The sequence below is a fragment of the Panthera pardus genome, unplaced genomic scaffold (genome assembly GCF_024362965.1).
Source record: "Panthera pardus isolate Hobbes unplaced genomic scaffold, ASM2436296v1 HiC_scaffold_24, whole genome shotgun sequence".
In the NCBI taxonomy this organism is placed as follows: domain Eukaryota; kingdom Metazoa; phylum Chordata; class Mammalia; order Carnivora; family Felidae; genus Panthera; species Panthera pardus.
The window spans coordinates 85,752,802-85,769,736 of NW_026526810.1; the positions used below are offsets into that span (position 1 = coordinate 85,752,802).

General features: G+C 37.7%; 2 protein-coding genes across 5 annotated transcripts in view; one reads left to right on the top strand and one right to left on the bottom strand.

The window, feature by feature from the left end:
• Positions 1 to 59: 59 nt before the first annotated feature.
• Positions 60 to 12,986, bottom strand: FKBP3 (FKBP prolyl isomerase 3). Of its 2 annotated transcripts, none has more exons than XM_019451924.2 (7): positions 12,831 to 12,986; positions 10,234 to 10,335; positions 9,465 to 9,572; positions 4,171 to 4,306; positions 3,622 to 3,689; positions 1,699 to 1,796; positions 60 to 410 (listed from the first exon to the last, which is right to left on the bottom strand). In XM_019451924.2, exons 1-7 carry the CDS (start codon positions 12,936 to 12,938, stop codon positions 356 to 358), a joined length of 675 nt encoding a protein of 224 aa, XP_019307469.1. In that variant the 5' UTR covers positions 12,939 to 12,986; the 3' UTR covers positions 60 to 355. The 2 variants fall into 2 exon arrangements, with proteins under 2 accessions (XP_019307469.1, XP_019307470.1); XM_019451925.2 differs by lacking the exon at positions 12,831 to 12,986 and adding an exon at positions 12,412 to 12,685.
• Positions 12,987 to 14,032: 1,046 nt separating this feature from the next.
• FANCM (FA complementation group M) overlaps positions 14,033 to 16,935 on the top strand; it is a 70,455-nt gene continuing 67,552 nt past the window's right edge. The window contains exons 1-2 of one of the 3 annotated variants that reach the window (XM_019451909.2): positions 14,033 to 14,953; positions 15,521 to 15,693. In XM_019451909.2, coding sequence (XP_019307454.2) covers positions 14,437 to 14,953; positions 15,521 to 15,693 — 690 coding nt within the window. In that variant the 5' untranslated portion in view covers positions 14,033 to 14,436. The remainder of the gene's footprint in view (positions 14,954 to 15,520; positions 15,694 to 16,935) is intronic. The other 2 variants (XM_019451908.2, XM_019451907.2) reach the window with 2 other exon arrangements.

Below are 16,935 nucleotides of genomic sequence, written 5' to 3' on the forward strand. Positions count from 1 at the left end.
TTGATTAAATGTTAGTCCTGGTTAACCTAATCAGAACAATTATCTATTAACAACAAATCAATCAAGACACTGAATACATTTTATTGAGCCTTTCAGTTTACAACATGAGGTAAAAGGAAAGTCAGTTCTCTTTAACCAATATTTTACACAGCTGTAGTAAAATATTTCAAACTTTAGGGAATTATAATGGATTACATATATTAAAAGTTGCGGATCGGGTAAACAGTATCTGCATTCTTGAATTTTCCAGTTGACTCTTCCGTTACAATAGTAACCAGCTCTAATTAGTTACATAAGTTTCTTCAAGGCCATGTTTTATTGTTGCTGATGTCTTTACATCTGAAGCATTGCTATTTCAGTCAATATCCACTAATTCCACTTCAAAAATGAGTTTTGCATTTGGTGGAATTCTGTTGCAGAAGTCAAGGTAAACTTGATAAAAATTGCTTCTTCTTTCACTCCCAATATCCTCAGTCTAAAATTAGCATTATATCTAATGGATATTTGGTATTAACCTCAAAGAGAAGGGCTTTATGAATGACTAAGAGGCTAACACATACTAGCCTAGTGGTTCCCAAAGTATCTTTGTGAATGGTGATCATAATCTACTAGTATAGGCTGACAAGACAAGTTGAGTTTGGACTAGGATCTTCCTTACCTGGATGCCTCACCAGTACTCCCAAATTAGCCACCACCTAATGAAGATGGTTACTCAGTGCTTTAAAAAAAACGAAACAAAAACAAGGACGTGATTTCAATCTAGCTGGGTGTATAGGTTATGTTAAATCAAATTTCGTATGAGGTAGTGCCTTATATTTGCTGTGATTTTTAAGATGCCAAGTTCAGAAAAGTGTTATTTTTATCTGATTGGTTTTGAGATGCTTCACATGAGAGAGAGGCAGCTGTCGTTGGGCCATCTAATTTTGATAGGCTTAGAAGAGGGCTATATTCCTAAATAATTTTAACTGATACAAGTGGAGAGAACTTCCAAGTTTTTTAAAAGTTACTTTAATCCAACTAGTACAATGGGAATGGAACCAACAAAAGAAAAAACAACTTCTCAGTTATTGGATTGTTCTGATCATAATGGTCAGGAGCCATGTTTATTTTTTTGTTTATTTATTTATTTTTTTAATTTTCACAAACTGGGCCTATCAGAAAAGTACTGTCATTAGTAGTAATCACAGATGCTTACACTATGGTGGACCCATGGTCCCCTTAAATTTCACAACCAGTAATCCCTAACATATGTTCCATTTCTAAGCTTTGAGTACCCATTTAAATGCCTGAAATTATACTGCAGCATAAAATTACCATGAGCCATACTTATATCCTATAATTTGCTATAGTTGTTTGTACTGGACATCTTAACTCCTTTAAGTAAATCCTTCAAATAGTAACAACTGCCTTTCAAAGATGAAAACGTAAACCTCACAATTTAGCTCTTAAAAATCAAGAACTGATTTCAAGAGGACAAAAATGTAAATTCTATTCTAGCTCAGGTTTGGATACTTTGTACTACTAAGACATGTTAACTCCTGTCTCTATTGGAGGTGTCTACACAGAAGCATCTAAGTATTAGGAATACTGGTCTGGACATGATTCCTGATCTGGAAATTAACCTAGATAGTGTCTTTTATACCTTCAGGTGGTCTTCATGTTTTTGTTTGTTTTTACTCACAAAGGAGAAAAGGATACTTGGCATCAGGCTGTCCTTTCTTTCCATAAGCCCATTCTGGTTCAATCTCTAGTCGAGCCTTTTCTCCTTTACTCATGGTCAAGAGTGCTTCATCCCACTAAAGGCAAGAACATGAAATAAATACTAATGATAATTTGCAAAAACTACATGTAAACCTAGAAAACAGTATATACCAAAAAGCATTCCACTACTGAATTTCATTATATTCTAAGGTAATGTCCTTGGGTGAATCTTGGTCCTTTATTTCCTCATTGCAAAAAAAAAAAAAAAAAAAAAAAAAAAGATGTATTAATTTTAACTAAACTCTACCCCCAATATAGGGGTAGAGATCTTCATAACTCCAAGATAAAGAGTTGCATGCTTTACCAGCCAAGGCAGCCAGGCACCTTGGGTCTTAAAGTCAGTTACCAAAACCAGTTAAATCAACAGGATGCAAAGATATGACTAATATCATATACTCTGTTGAAATGTCAGTCACATAAAGCTTAAGGGATAGAGATCTGTTACATAATGGCAACTAAGAATATGGTTCACTAGAAGAAATACACAAGCAAATTAGTCACAGGAATAGAAAAATTGATCAGTTTGGTATACAGTTAGTATCAACTAGGTACAATCAGGTAGCAGTTAAGGTTATTTTCAACTAAACCTTTAGTTTGAAGATGTTTTATATGCTATTTTAGGCTCTGGATACGATTGAGTTGTATTTTAGGACTTATCACAGTACAAAGAATAACATTGAGGATTCTCATAAATGCATGTGAATAGGTATGTCAGTTACAACGTTTGATGTTGTGAATAAAGACCATTTAATAATAAATGGGCCCTAGAATGACAGCTTCAGTGAAGCTGATAATCAGTGCTACTATCCATTACCTCCTTTTGTACACTGCAGTGGTCACTGCAGCTCAAGCCTATCTTCCCCTTTTCTCAAAGTCTCCTGTTACCTCTCACAAGAAGGGGTGGGTAAAAAAGGCATCCTTAGGTTTGAAAGATTTTTTGGTGTTTGAACCTCGATTGTGCAAGGTGAAAAAACTCAGAACAAACTCTTTCTTCTATGAGTAATTCAGTGAAACAGGTATTTTACCTTTCTCTACCATGTATAAGTAGTACAACTATGTAACATTTTGCAAGAATCTTAAAAAAAAATTTTTTTTAATGTTTATTCATTTTTGAGAGCGCAAGCAGGGCAGGGGCAGAGAGAGGGAGACAGAATCCGAAGCAGGCTCCAGGCTCTCAGCTTTCAGGACAGAACCTGACGTGGGGTTCGAACTCACGAACCAAGAAATCATGACCTGAGCTGAAGCTGGATGCTTAACCAACTGAGCCACCCAGGCACCCCTACAAGAATCTTAAAGATAAATTTATTTATTTATTTAAAAAAAATTTTTTTTTAATGTTTATTTATTTTTGACAGAGATAGAATGCAAGTGGGTTAGGGGCAGAGAGAGAGGGAGACACAGAATCTGAAACAGGCTCCAGGCTCTGAGCTTTCAGCACAGAGCCTGACGCGGGGCTCGAACTCACGAGCTGTGAGATCATGACCTGAGCCGAAGTCGGACACTCAATGGACTGAGCCACCCAGGTGCCCCAAAGATAAATTTAGAAAGCCAAACTTTCTGACAAAGAATTACTTTAAGAAGAAAAACAATATTAAAAGGGGCAGGCATTTAATAACATGAGTCTCTACTATATATTATGTGCTGCAGTTAAGCTCATTTGTTTAGCAACCTTGAGGAAGGTTGTACTGTCCATAACTGAGACCCAGAAAAATTGTGCCAGATCAGTTAGCAATGATAGCACTTGATTTGTTAGACTCCAAAGATTTTTTTATCATAGCCCCAATCCTAATTCTTTATGGCACCATACCACAAGTAGCATGTGCCAGAACATCTGTTGATTCATTGCCATTTTTTACTTACTCCTCTGATAACTTTGCCTATTCCAACCTTAAAACTTAAAGGCTTGGCGTTTTTCTTCTTCTTTGAACCTGTAAAACAAATTTTCCTTATAATGCATGATGAAATTAAGTTTCATTGGAAAAACAGTTGACTTAAGTCTTTAAATTGATTTTAGAACTTACCATGCATTTGAAAAGAAAATAAAAATTCAGGAAACTCAAAATTCTATCTTTACATATAGTTATGGTCTAAAAGGTAGAAGGGAGGGACCTATATTTACACCACTAAAACAGCACACTATTCTCCCTTTTACATTGAAATATGAAAGCCTCACTTTGGGACATTAACCAAGTTTAGACTAAGCTTCCCTATATTTTGCTTCCCAATTACCAAGAGATACTTATTCACCCAGCCAATAGTGAATTGAAGACCTCTTCCAAGTAAATCACAGGTGCAAAGACTTCTGGAAAAATTGACAGCCAAGAGAAAGGTACAGCCAACTGCTCATGTACCACACAAATATTTTGCAATGCCTTATAGCTAAAAAGGTAAGATTACATTTAGACTTACTCGTTTGAATATTAGTATCAAAAACAGTCCCATCCTGTAGTGTTCCTGTATACCAGCAGTGAACAACATCTCCCTTTTTGGGAAAGTTGGTTTTATCTCCTTTTTTAAGAACAGATTTTACATATTTTGGTGGACCCTAAAAACAGAAATAACACACAGAGTTATTAACTCACATCCTTCTTTTTGAGAAGGATGACCAAGAGAATTCTAATACTACCAACTGAGACCCAAGTCTGGTCACAGAGTTTCAAAGATTTGGCAACAAACTATTTTCCTTCTGGTTCACCTCTGAGTTAAAAAAAACCCACCAACTCATTGCAAGTCTGTGATGACAATGTTAGTAAATAGCCTCTCTCTAATTTCAAATAACTTCCAGCCTCTCTGGAAACCAATGTTCTTTTGACAAAATTCTGTTAATTAACAAATCATAAAATAAATCCTGTTATTTTCCAAGGTCAGAAATATCATTACTATTTAATTCCTATAAAATCATAAGGCATTAAATAAAACGCTGTGACTTTTTTTAAAAGATTTGAGTTGTTACCAATAACGAACATTATTGAGTATTTTATTATATCCAATTAGAATGAAATACAGTAATGCTCTATTGGTTTCTGAACTTGAAAATAAATTCACACAATGAATAGAATTATCTATAGAAATTACCATAACATGGGGTACCTGGGTGGCTCAGTCAGTTGAGTGTCTGACTTCAACTCAGTTCATGAACTCACAGTTCATGAGTTTGAGCCCTGCCATCAGGCTCACTGCTGTCTACAAAGAGCCTGCTTAGGATCCTCTGTCCCCTCTCCCCCTTCCCCTACTCGTGCTCTCTCAAAAATTAATAAAACATTAAAAAAAAATTACCATAATAGGCATATTATGCTAGAATAAAACAGGATCATCTGGGTCTTCTTTAAAAGTTAAATAAAGGCTTAACCTAATCAGCAGTGATTCCAAACATGTGAGAAAAGCAAGTTTTTATTACTGATAAACTGAAATGTAAATGGATGGTAAGTATGGTCAGTAAAGGAGCAAGAATTATTTGTGCCGGGGCTTTGTTATTGCCTTATAATTACTAACGTCAAATACTGTAGTAATTATGTGAATGAACTAGAATAATGCAAAAAAAAACCATTAAATTGGTGATTATGGCTCAGACTTCATGGTGAAGGTGCCAGTCTGCTCATGGATGGCATCCATTTCTGTGTTTCACAAAGTGTCTTTTACAGACCACTCATTGCTTAGTATTGTTACCACTGTTAGAAAAAAAGGGGTCTACCATAATTGTTTCGGAAACACCATGTTAAACAAAGTTAAATATGCCTCTATTCTGCATGATTTCTCACAATTGTCATCAGCTAACATGCACTGTGAATCTTCAAGGAGACAGAAAGCACAGGTTTTGATGATGCTAGAAAACAACCTGGACCTTCTGAACCTATATAACACACTTTAAGAAATGCTGTTCTAGTTATTTGATCTGATTTTGCGTTTCACTGCCAAGAACCTGATTGGTTTATGGTGAGAGGTCAGATCAGTCCCAAGGCTATACCTGAGTTATATGCTTGAATGGACCTGGCTTTAAGAAAATTTCTTAGCTTTGCAGCAATTTCTTTAGTTCAGAATTTTGAGAGTAAACATTACGGTTTCAGTTAACTGGATAACATCATAGCCTCTAAACATGAAAGTATGTTACATAATTATTACTATTATCCTTTCAAGAAATATTTGAACATGTTCTATGTGTTAGAAATTGGAGATACATAGGGTGCTGACAGGGTCTTGACCCTCAGTCTAGAAGAGAATATAGTCATGTGTGTAATTACGTGGGTTATGAGACCTAAACAGGAAGCACAGGGTGCTAAGATGCGAAGTTTATAACAGAGAAGAGCATTTTCACAGCAGGGAACAGCATGAAAATAGTATAGTCTGCAAGGGAGTAATGAAGGAGACAATGGGATGAGATGAGGATGGAAAGATAGGTAGCATAAGTTAAGAAACTGTTTTGTTTTAAATCTTCAGGTCACTGAACAGCCAACTAAGAGTTTTAAAAACAGAAGTTATAGAATCAGATTTGTTTTTTTTGTTTTTTTTTTTAATTTGAGAGAGAGAGAGAGAGAGCGCAAGCAAGAAGCGCAGAGGGCGACAGAGGATCCCAAGCAGGCTCCTTGCATAGGGCTCAATCCCATGAACCTGGGATCATGACCTGAGCCAAAATCAAGAGTCCAACACTCTACCAACTGAGATACCCAGGCACCCCAACAGATCACTGTGACCTAGTAAGGAATGGATATGAAATCAAAGTGGAAGTGGGGAGACCTGTTAGGAAGAGGTTAGTATAGTAGTCTGGATCTACACTAGATATAGTTTTGAGATACATGTACTGCAAAATCAACAGAATTTGGTGATGATTAGATGCAGAGGAACTGTACAGGATGAATCTCAATTTTTAGCTGAAGTATTTTTAGCCATTTCTGACTGCTGAGCCTGAATTCCTGCACCATCTTGTATTTTCTCCCATCCAATATTCATTCCTACTTGAAAACTTTAACATTAAATACATAAAAGAAAATAAATATATTAACGAGGACTGATTTATTTAAAGTCCAGTAAGAGCTATTAGACACGGTTCTTTACATTAAAATAAATAAGGTAGAGACAAATAATATAGATACCATGTGCTACAGGAATTTATGCAGTTAAGTGTAAAGTCTGGGATGGTGAAAACTTCAGAGGAAGTGATGAGCCCATGACCTGGTTCTTAAAAGTGACATTGAATTGACAAATAGGGAGTTAAAGAGAAAGACACATTAAATAAGAAATAAAAGTATGAGAGTGGGAAAGGGCAGTTTAATAGGCAATGAGCAGACATTTGCGGTTAAAGAAGAACGTTTCTACCGAAGTAGTAAATATGGAGCTGGGCAGACACTGGAAAACTTTGAATGCCAATAATACTGTCCAACAGAAATACAATGAGGACCACAATTATGATTTTACGTTGTCTGGCTGCCACATAAAACCAACACACTCAAAATAATATGTCAGTATTTAATCAATATAAAAGATAGATTATAAATTCTTTTGTAAAAAAAAACCATACCAAGCTTCTGAAACAGAGTGCGTATTTTACACTGAAAGCACATTTTAATTTGGAGTTGCCATAAAGTGCTCAGTAGCCACATAAGGCTAGGGACTGCTGTATCGGAACAGCACAGTTCTAGACAGTACAGAATTACTAAAGACTTCTGAGCAGGGTATGGTTTGCAAAATACTATTTTACTTAAGTAAAACTTATGCATTTTACTAGAATAAATATTTTAGGGCTAAATGGAGGAAGAAAGAGAATGAAGGCAGATCAATGATTTTTCCAATACTTCAGGTCTGAGGACTTGGAATGCCTGAGAATCAAAAAGGAATGAAGATATGAAAAAAAGATTAAGAAAGATTTAAAAGGTTTGAAAAGATGTTTGAGAGCATTAGTCCTGAGGGAGACATGAGAAGGAAAACATTAAAGATTCAGGAATCTTTAATTCTAAGGTAGGAAGAAGAAAATGGTTACAACTATGTTAACATTTTGGTAAAATAGGAGTATAAAATGATACAATGGTGAAGGAGTATGAGGACTGAGAACTTGTGGGAGAAGGGTCCAGTAGTTTATGTGGGCAATGTGATGGGGAATGCAGCAAGAGATAATATAAAAGTTGCTGAGTAACAGTGAAATTAGAAATCATGCTTGGCTGATATGAAGCATGAATTTATGCCAAACCCAATAAACAGACTATGATTATTTTTCTTCACAGTGTTCACTCTGCAGCTCCAAAGCACACAGAAAGTAGACAGCAGGAATCAGCCGAGTATTAGCTATGGAATCCAGGTGCTAGAAAGACAGTCAGAGTACATAACTGGCTTCAGGCCTGCCAGTTAAATAAAATGAAGAGGTTTTTAAAAAAGGGATATGGTTTAGGATCCTCACAAGATCTCTTTGAGAGTGTCTCCAGCCCTTACAACCTTTTATTTGTAACTCTCTTTTCCTTAAGCTCTTAATGATATACTATCTGCTGCCTTATCCCTCCTTTATTCTAATTTTCTGGAAGGCAAACTATTTTGCTAATTGCTTTTGTAATCCTTTTAGTAATTATTATACCTTTATTTACTTTAGTAGCTGCTCAGTGTTTGCCCAGTACAATATTTGTCAAATCTTGGGGTGCCTGGGTGGCTCAGTCGGTTGGGCGTCCGACTTCGGCTCAGGTCATAATCTCGCAGTCCGTGAGTTTGAGCCCCGCATCGGGCTCCGTGCTCAGAGCCTGGAGCCTGTTTCAGATTCTGTGTCTCCCTCTCTCTCTGACCCTCCCCCGTTCATGCTCTGTCTCTCTCTGTCTCAAAAATAAATAAACGTAAAAAAAAAATTAAAAAAAAATATTTGTCAAATCATATTGGATGTGATAAACCTCAAAACTGCTTTAGTGTGAATACATATCCACAAATATTAATTTGTGCTTTTCAATCAACAGGAAAATACCACGTAAATTAACTAGCTTTAGTTGTATAAACTTCTGTAATTCTGTACCTGAACTTATACTCTGTCCACAAATATCCAAATGCTATACACCTTCATCATTAGGTCACACCTCTTTATAAGACCTGAGGAATATTATTATTACTATTGGATTATTACCACTGATACTAAGTGCTAGGAATGAGTGAGCTTAGTTAGCAAGGTATTATCAGAAGTGTTACGATTGTAATTATTCAGCTCTACTGTGGCTGTTCTCAGTACTGTCCTTGGCTCTACTGAGGCTCTCCATTTGCAGAAATGGTTTAATATGGCTCTTCAAACATTTGTACCAAAATGTAAAAATCTATGTTGGGAAAGATGAGACAGATGACTCCATACCCTGCAGCCAAGCCTGGACTATATCTATTGCCAAGGATAGCGTGTACATTAGAAAAAGCTAAAAATAGTCACAGTGAAGTATCTTTCACTCAGTCCAACTTGGCTATACAATCATGACCTTAAAATGGCTTTGGAAGCTCAGAAGTTCTGGTCAGACATAGAGGAAATATAAAATACAAAGCTAGAGGTTTTATAGGAAAGCCTTATACTGTAAAGTACTGGTTCTTAGGTGTTTTTTATGATTTAGTACACCTAAGGGAGAGAACACACTCCAAATCAGTGTTTGGTTCACTGAAAAGTGCCCATACTCCACCACTCCTTACTAGGAGAAATCAGTGCTGTAAGCAAATACTTTTATCAAATTCACATTAGAAATAAAATAATATTCTACACAAACCTCATCCAGAGTCTCTTCAGACTTGGTTTCTTTGGGTTTATCTTCATTAAGCTTCACATTTTTCACCTGCTCAGACACTTTACTTATACTTTCAGTACCCTTGAAACGCTGTAAGGAAAATGTTCACCATATTCAGGACAGGTTAAAAGCTAGAAGGGACATCTAGATTTTCAACATTTTAATTGAATGAACATCTGCGCCATGAATATAGGCTACATTATTCAAATGTAGATAAATGGAAACCGCCTAGGAAAAATCTTCATTTTAATCAACAAATATGACCCTGAAAGTATTTTACAAGATAAATTCTGAAATGAAATCTTTAGAAAAGGCAACTCAGACTCATATATGAATACCATTCACAAAACTCCTTAATAATGACTCTTTGCTTTGTCATTTCAGAATGAACAAATACTGGAGAATTTAAAATTTGTTTTTCTAAAGGCTCAGCCTCAGTCTGAGATTTTAAATTCATTGGCTTAATCTGGAAATAGAACTTACTTTGGATTTTAACTTTTCAGTGTGCTTATTTGTCTTAAACTATAGGGAATTATTTTTAAGAATTTGGTTCCTTTTAAAATATCAAAACATCCTCCCATACTACAGATGAGCTTTGCTAGATTTGACAGCTAGTCCACTTATGACTAGAGTTAAGAAAAACTGCAGGTGGAAAAACTTAAAAACATATTTTGGGAATAAGTTTAAACCTTCTTTTTGCAAATAAAATATTTAAAATAATATTTTGGTAATAAAATGTAACAATACTCACCTTACTTTCAAAAAGATGGTTATAGGCTGTAACCAAATGGTCCTTGTTAGCTGTCTTAGCCACATTTTTAATGTTTCCTAATAACTTATGTTCTGCAAGAAACTACAAAAAAAAAAAAAAAAAAAGCTGGTTAGAATAATCTCCCTCACGTAATAAGGGTCTAAATGTTAGAAAATTCCCTTTTATGTTAGCAATTATGCCTTCAATAGAACTACTAATGACAGAAGAAATGAAATAAACATATTTATATCCTACTTCATAACAAAAAGATTTATGGAAGATTAAAAATATTACTTATAAAAATTGACAAGAGTGGAACTGTAATATGTAGAAGATCACACTGTTGCATACTAACCCTTTTCCTTCCCATTATGGAACTCACAGAACATTTATACAGCAAGTACACTCTGGTGACTGGACAATGCTGCTACCGGTAGGCCATGGCCCTGGGAGCCTCAAACCATTGGGCATAGCTGTCTTGACAAATCTGTAACCCATTCTTAGCAGACCAGGAAGCATTATTAGCTAATGCTGGATATACGGTGGTTAAGTATATGGGCTGAGGAGTCAGATCATCTGGGTTAAAATCTTAGCTATCTGATCTTAGACAAGGGAGTAAGCTTTCCTAAAGACTCCGTTTCTGTATCAGAGTGGAAGATTAGTAACAGCATCTATGTCAGAAGGTTGTTCTAAGGACAAATGCAACAATCCACTTAATGCCTTTTATGTACAGCCTGTCACATGGTCAGAACTCAGTATTAGCTATTGGGACTAATAACATAATGTACTTAATAATTCAAAGTAATATAACTCCATTTATCTCAAATAAAAGACTAAATTGGCAGATGGACAACAAAATACTACTATTGAATATTGAGTCATCAAATTGTAACTTCAACTCAAAATCATGTCTTTGTTTTCCTTATTTTATTCTGCTTCCTTTTCTGCCTTCTGGCCCTTGAATCATCATTTTTGTTACTTTCTCAAAGTTCTTCTGGCATCTTCTTTTGATAAGGCAGCTTTTCTAATACTATCACTATTGTATTTTTTTCTCCTCTGCTTTTTCCTCTTCCCCTCTTAGAGAAATGTTCTAAATGATAAAGGTGGCTGGGGAAAGGTTATTTTGATTAAATGGAAGTAATAAGTTGTTTTAGCACTCTTGTGATTTCTTTAGCAAGATTCCAAAAAGAAATCCAAAATATAAACATCTCCTTGATATCTTATGATCAATAGAACAGTGATTGTCAAATATAGGTTTAAGTATGTGAATTAATACTGGAGAATATGCACTCAAAAGGTTAATGCATTAAAAAATACTCTGAAAATTCCAGTCTCTTGAAATTGTCCCATGTAGGCTAGTTTGAGGTTAGATTCCACATTGGGATGATTTGCTCTGTAACAATTTGATGAAGTACAGTACTGAGGCATTAAATGTTATCAAATGATATGCCTAGTTTATTCTGTTGTTCCAGTTGAAATATGAACTGACTTAAGAGAAAATAATTCCACTAGAATGGCATGGTCTTTCTTTTTATCCTGTATCCCCAAACACTAAGCGTAGTTCTTGCTATCGATGTATAAATATTTGCTGATGTCAGGATACTTATTATGGGTGTATGGAACCGGAAGCTAGAGAGTAACTATATCTCCTCCTCTTCAAGACACTTCAAAATGAAAATAAAGTACAATCCTCACAGAAGCCAAAAAAATTTTTTTAAATCCAAGTTTAGAACTTAAATTAAAAATTGTAGAGAAATCATACTGCTGCTTCTATTTCCCGTAAGTGGGGGGGATGCAGCGAGCACAAATTATACAGTGGTTCAGCAGTTTAAGAGAGGCATGGTCTTAATTTCCAAAGGGCAGAGTCTGACAAAAAAAACAACAACCCAAAAAGCAAAAAAACAAACACTTATGACCACAGTCAGTTAAGATGGAGACTATATTGAAAAATGCAGCGCGTACAGTATAAAGAATGCCAAATACATTTCTTAAGTTTGTTTATAACAATGGGAGACACTACCCTAAATGCGCATGTAACTCTCCTAAGTATAAAGGGTGAAAAGGTCATGTGAAGAGTCGAAATTTTAAAAAGTTAACCCGCAATCTACAGATTTTTAAAAATTACACGCACTAGCGTTCAGTATTTAGTAACTGATGAGAAAAGCAAATTGAACATACCGTTCCAACAAAAATATTCACAATCCTTCTCATTTCCCTAATGGCCTACTCCCCTGTAAGGGTCTCATCCAGGTCCCCAGTCCTCAGGCACTAGTCCCAACCCCCAGTATCTCCTGTTTGTTTTGTTTTCTTTTTTTCATGGTTTCCACCCTCACTCAACGCGCCCAAGGAGGTTCTAATTATGCAATTGCTGCCTGCCTGCCCCAAGAAATAAAGCCATTCCCTCCGCCCAAACGAGGCAGCCCGGGAAGGCGGGAGCATGGCTCCGCGGCGCACGCGAGGCCTCTCCGGCCTTCCAGGCCACAGGCCGCGGGAGGACGAGGGCGGGGGCACGGAGGAATACGGAATGTACGGGCATCTCCGGGGGGGTGAGGCGTCCCTCAGCAGCACCAGCCCGGCCGCCCCGCCGCCTCTGGTACCGAATCTGAACCGTGGTCCTGTAGAAACTTGATAATGTCCTTCTTGGGGAGCTGCTCGCTGCGCAGCTGCTCCACGGTCCAGGCCCGCTGTGGAACAGCCGCCGCCATCTTCCCCCGCTGCCTCTGCTTTACTGAGCCAGCCCGCCTTGCTTCAGCATCGCCCCGCCCCTGGGGCGTGGCGTGGTCTCCGCCTAGAGCTCGGGGAGGCGGGGTCACGGCGCTACCCGTCGGGATTGGGGCCGGTCCTTGAGTGACGTCAAGGCTGTGCTTTGAGGGCTTCTTTGTTGAGTCCGGGAATAAACCAGTTGATGGAGTCCTTGTGGCAGACAAAGCGGATGACCTAAAACTGTCATCTGCTCTTAATTGGAACCATTGTGAGGTGATCACAGTTGGTAGTGATTTTTATTTACTAGCCATTACTCCCATTTGTGTATTACCGACGGGCTTCTATGCCTTTAAGGCCTGTATATTACCTGGTTCAAGAAAACAACAGCAGTCAGAATCTAATTTCATTCTATCTAGTTTTAGCCTAAAAATTCACACCTAAATTGGCTTGTCCATCAGAACAACATATGCCCCACCATCTCCCTTTTAAAAGTCACACAAATTAAACTAAAATACAACTTTTCACTTTCCCTGCCCAAGAAATAAAAACACACGAGAAAGTTTGTCTAAAAGCAAGTTCAAGAAACTTGAGCAAATAAAACGATGTAAAGAAGCACGCTTGCTGATGAGGGTGACGTTATCAATGTTCAAAACAACCTCAGGTGAATGTACTTTTTCTCAATACACGAGGAAACAAATTTAGAGAGGTTACTCCAAGTTGCCAAGGTTTAGAGTGGAGAAGTCGGGAATCATATCCAAGTCTGACGTAGAAAGCTATTGCTAGAATAGAATAATGCCACACTGACGCTTACTGCTCTGTATCATTTATGAAGATGTAATGGTGGAGTATCAGGAAAACCTCTAACTTTTTTCTTTTGGATTTCCCGATAAATACAGTAGGACCAAGCCATTCACTCTTAACGATAAAACTATTAACATAACGGGTTGACTCTCCAAATACTGTGAAAAAGAGACATTTTTTTTCCTCAGTTTGGATAAAGAAATAAGACTAGATATTTAATTCTACCTAAATCCTTTTCACCTCATCTTCTGATTTAAAAACACAGCCAATAAGGAATGTTAGACGCTCAAAAACGTTAAATTCACAAAAATATGGGTATCTGTTGTTCCTAGTATCTCAAGGTTATTTATTTTTATCTTTTTAAGCAGTATCACTTGAGCGATGAGGCCCGGACACACACAGTCCTTGGGAACGGAACTTAGATTTAGAGTCTGTAAAGAAATTAACTACGGACCACATTTAGGCTAACTCCTTAACAATGCGCATGCGTCTCCGGGAGGCCGCGAGAGTTTCCGGGAAGCCAGCCAATTATATTTCCAACGCAAACTCAGTGGCGGTATTTTCAACTAGATGAACCGGCTGCAGTCCCGCCTTCACGTTCCACTGTTGTGTGCGAAGGTAACCGATGTGGAGCCGAATGGCGGTTGAGCTGCTGCAACTGCTAGTGTCCGAGAGAAGCGTTTGGTGGTTGTCGGCCTAATGAGCGGACGGCAAAAAACGCTTTTCCAGACGTGGGGCTCAAGTTTTTCTCGATCCGTAGGGGCTCCGGCTTGCAACTCTGGACCTGAGCGGCCTCAGAGCCCTGGCATCTCCAGGGCACGTTGTCCTCCAGCGGTAGAGGTTGCCGAGGTTCCGCCGGATTCGGACGATGATGTATTGTTGGTTGCAGTGTACGAGGCAGAGCGGCAGCTGAGTCTAGAGAATGGCGGTTTCTGCACCTCAGCGGGCGCCCTGTGGATTTACCCAACTAATTGCCCAGTGCGGGACTACCAGCTACACATTGCCCGGACCTCTCTGTTTTGCAACACGCTGGTGTGTCTGCCGACTGGATTGGGAAAGACCTTTATTGCCGCCGTGGTCATGTACAATTTCTACCGCTGGTTTCCTTCCGGCAAGGTGGTCTTCATGGCCCCCACGAAACCTTTGGTGACACAGCAGATAGAGGCTTGCTACCGAGTGATGGGTATCCCGCAGTCCCACATGGCCGAAATGACAGGTATTTTAGAAAGAATGGGCTAATTTGAAATTAAGAGCACGCATTCTGGTGGAAATGGAAGTAAAGGAATTCCTGACCCATGTGGAATAGTACCCAGATCTCAATATCCGTATTTTACATCTTCTCCCTTAAGGCATTATCTACTTATAGCAAGTCTGGCCCTAACGAAAAGGGCTGATTTATTCAATTTTCAGAGACTCCCCGTAGTTTGAGCATTTTGAAGCGATTGATTATGTGTGTATACCCCATTGGTAAGTGAACATGAGGTTTTCTGACTTTCTTCCCCAGAAAGATTTCCCAGTTGAAGAAGGTACTTCTCTGCAGCTATTATGCCATTTTGGTAGGAATTCTCTAAAGACAGGCTAGTTTTGTTGTTTTTAGCCAGCGTTGACATTTGGGTCACAGCAGAGTTTAAAACGTAACATTTCCGTGATTTGTTAAATTGTTCTTGTCTGAAGGCAGATTACCAAGCAGGGCTGCATTCTGAAATTAGGCCAGATTGTTTATAAATATTTTAAAGATAATAGCCTTGGTGTTTAGAATGTAGGATGTCACTTTTGTTTACAGGATCTACTCAAGCTTTAACCAGGAAGGAAATATGGCGCAGTAAGAGAGTCCTTTTTCTTACACCTCAAGTCATGGTAAATGATCTTTCTAGAGGAGCTTGTCCGGCTGCTGAAATAAAGTGTCTAGTTATTGATGAAGCTCATAAAGCTCTTGGAAACTATGCTTATTGCCAGGTAATATTTTATTTAAAAGTATTTTGTACTGTGAATATATTGTTAACGAGTATTTTGGTGACTACTTCTTGATGGAAGTTATTGATGTATTATCATTATGAAACAGCCTCTTATTTCCGAATAGATGATGATAGGAACTACTTCATTCAAATCAGTGTCTGTGCTGTCTTTTTTTTTTTTTTTAATCCTTGACAAGACCATTAGTGTCAGGTGTAGATGATGAAAGCCTAGTCCTGATTGAGGCAGTGATCCAAAATAAGGTTATGGGTGAGTTTTGGAAGTAAGATAATAATCCAAAGATTGGTAGTGTATATGCAGTATCATTCCTTGGCAGCTAGGTAAAAATCATACTTAACTGTCAAGAGTTGTTACCAAGAATGATTGACATAATGTATGGGACATACCTAACACAGAGCCTTCTGTTGAAGGCACATGAATATGAACTACAGAGGTGAAGAGGTGGGATATGGCTGGAGAGGTACTTGAAGTCCAGGTCATGGAGGCATTTGTATTTTATGCTTAGCAGTTTGAATGTTGTTTGTAGGACACTGGGGATGTAGGTAGTGGAGACTCATTGAAAAGTGTTTACTGGGGTGATACTTAAGATTTAAAAGAGATTAGAAGAGAGAAGACTAAAAGTAGAGTGTACGATGAGAGAGAGGAGCAATTTAGGATGACTTCCAATTGTCTGACTTGGAAGATTGTGCTTCTAGTCGAGATGGACAGTTCTGGAGACACAGAAGATTTGGGTACTGTGGAAAGATGAGTGCAGTTTAGATTGTTGAGTTTGAAGTGTCTGTGAGGAATCTAGCTATCAAGGCCCAGTGGGCAGTGGGAGACAACTTTCAATCTCAGTGGGGAGTTCTGAGCTGGAGATACAGATTTGGAAATTACCAGCATATAGGTGGTAGGTAGTTAAAACTATAAGCTGGTGATATCAGGGAGAAGGTATAGAGTAAGAATACAAGTGAAAATTGATTTTATTTAGTGCAAAGAGATGAATTTTACTGCCAGTTTGTGCATTTGTAGTTTCCTTGGGGACTTTACGTGTTATTGTATTATATCTCTTTGTTGTCTTCTGAAGAGAATAGTCCTCTTTCTTAGAGTTGATTTTAAGAAGGAAATGGATATATATATATATATATATACACACACACATATATATATATCTGTGTGTGTGTGTATATATATATACACACACATATATATGTGTGTGTATATGTATATGTATATATACATGTA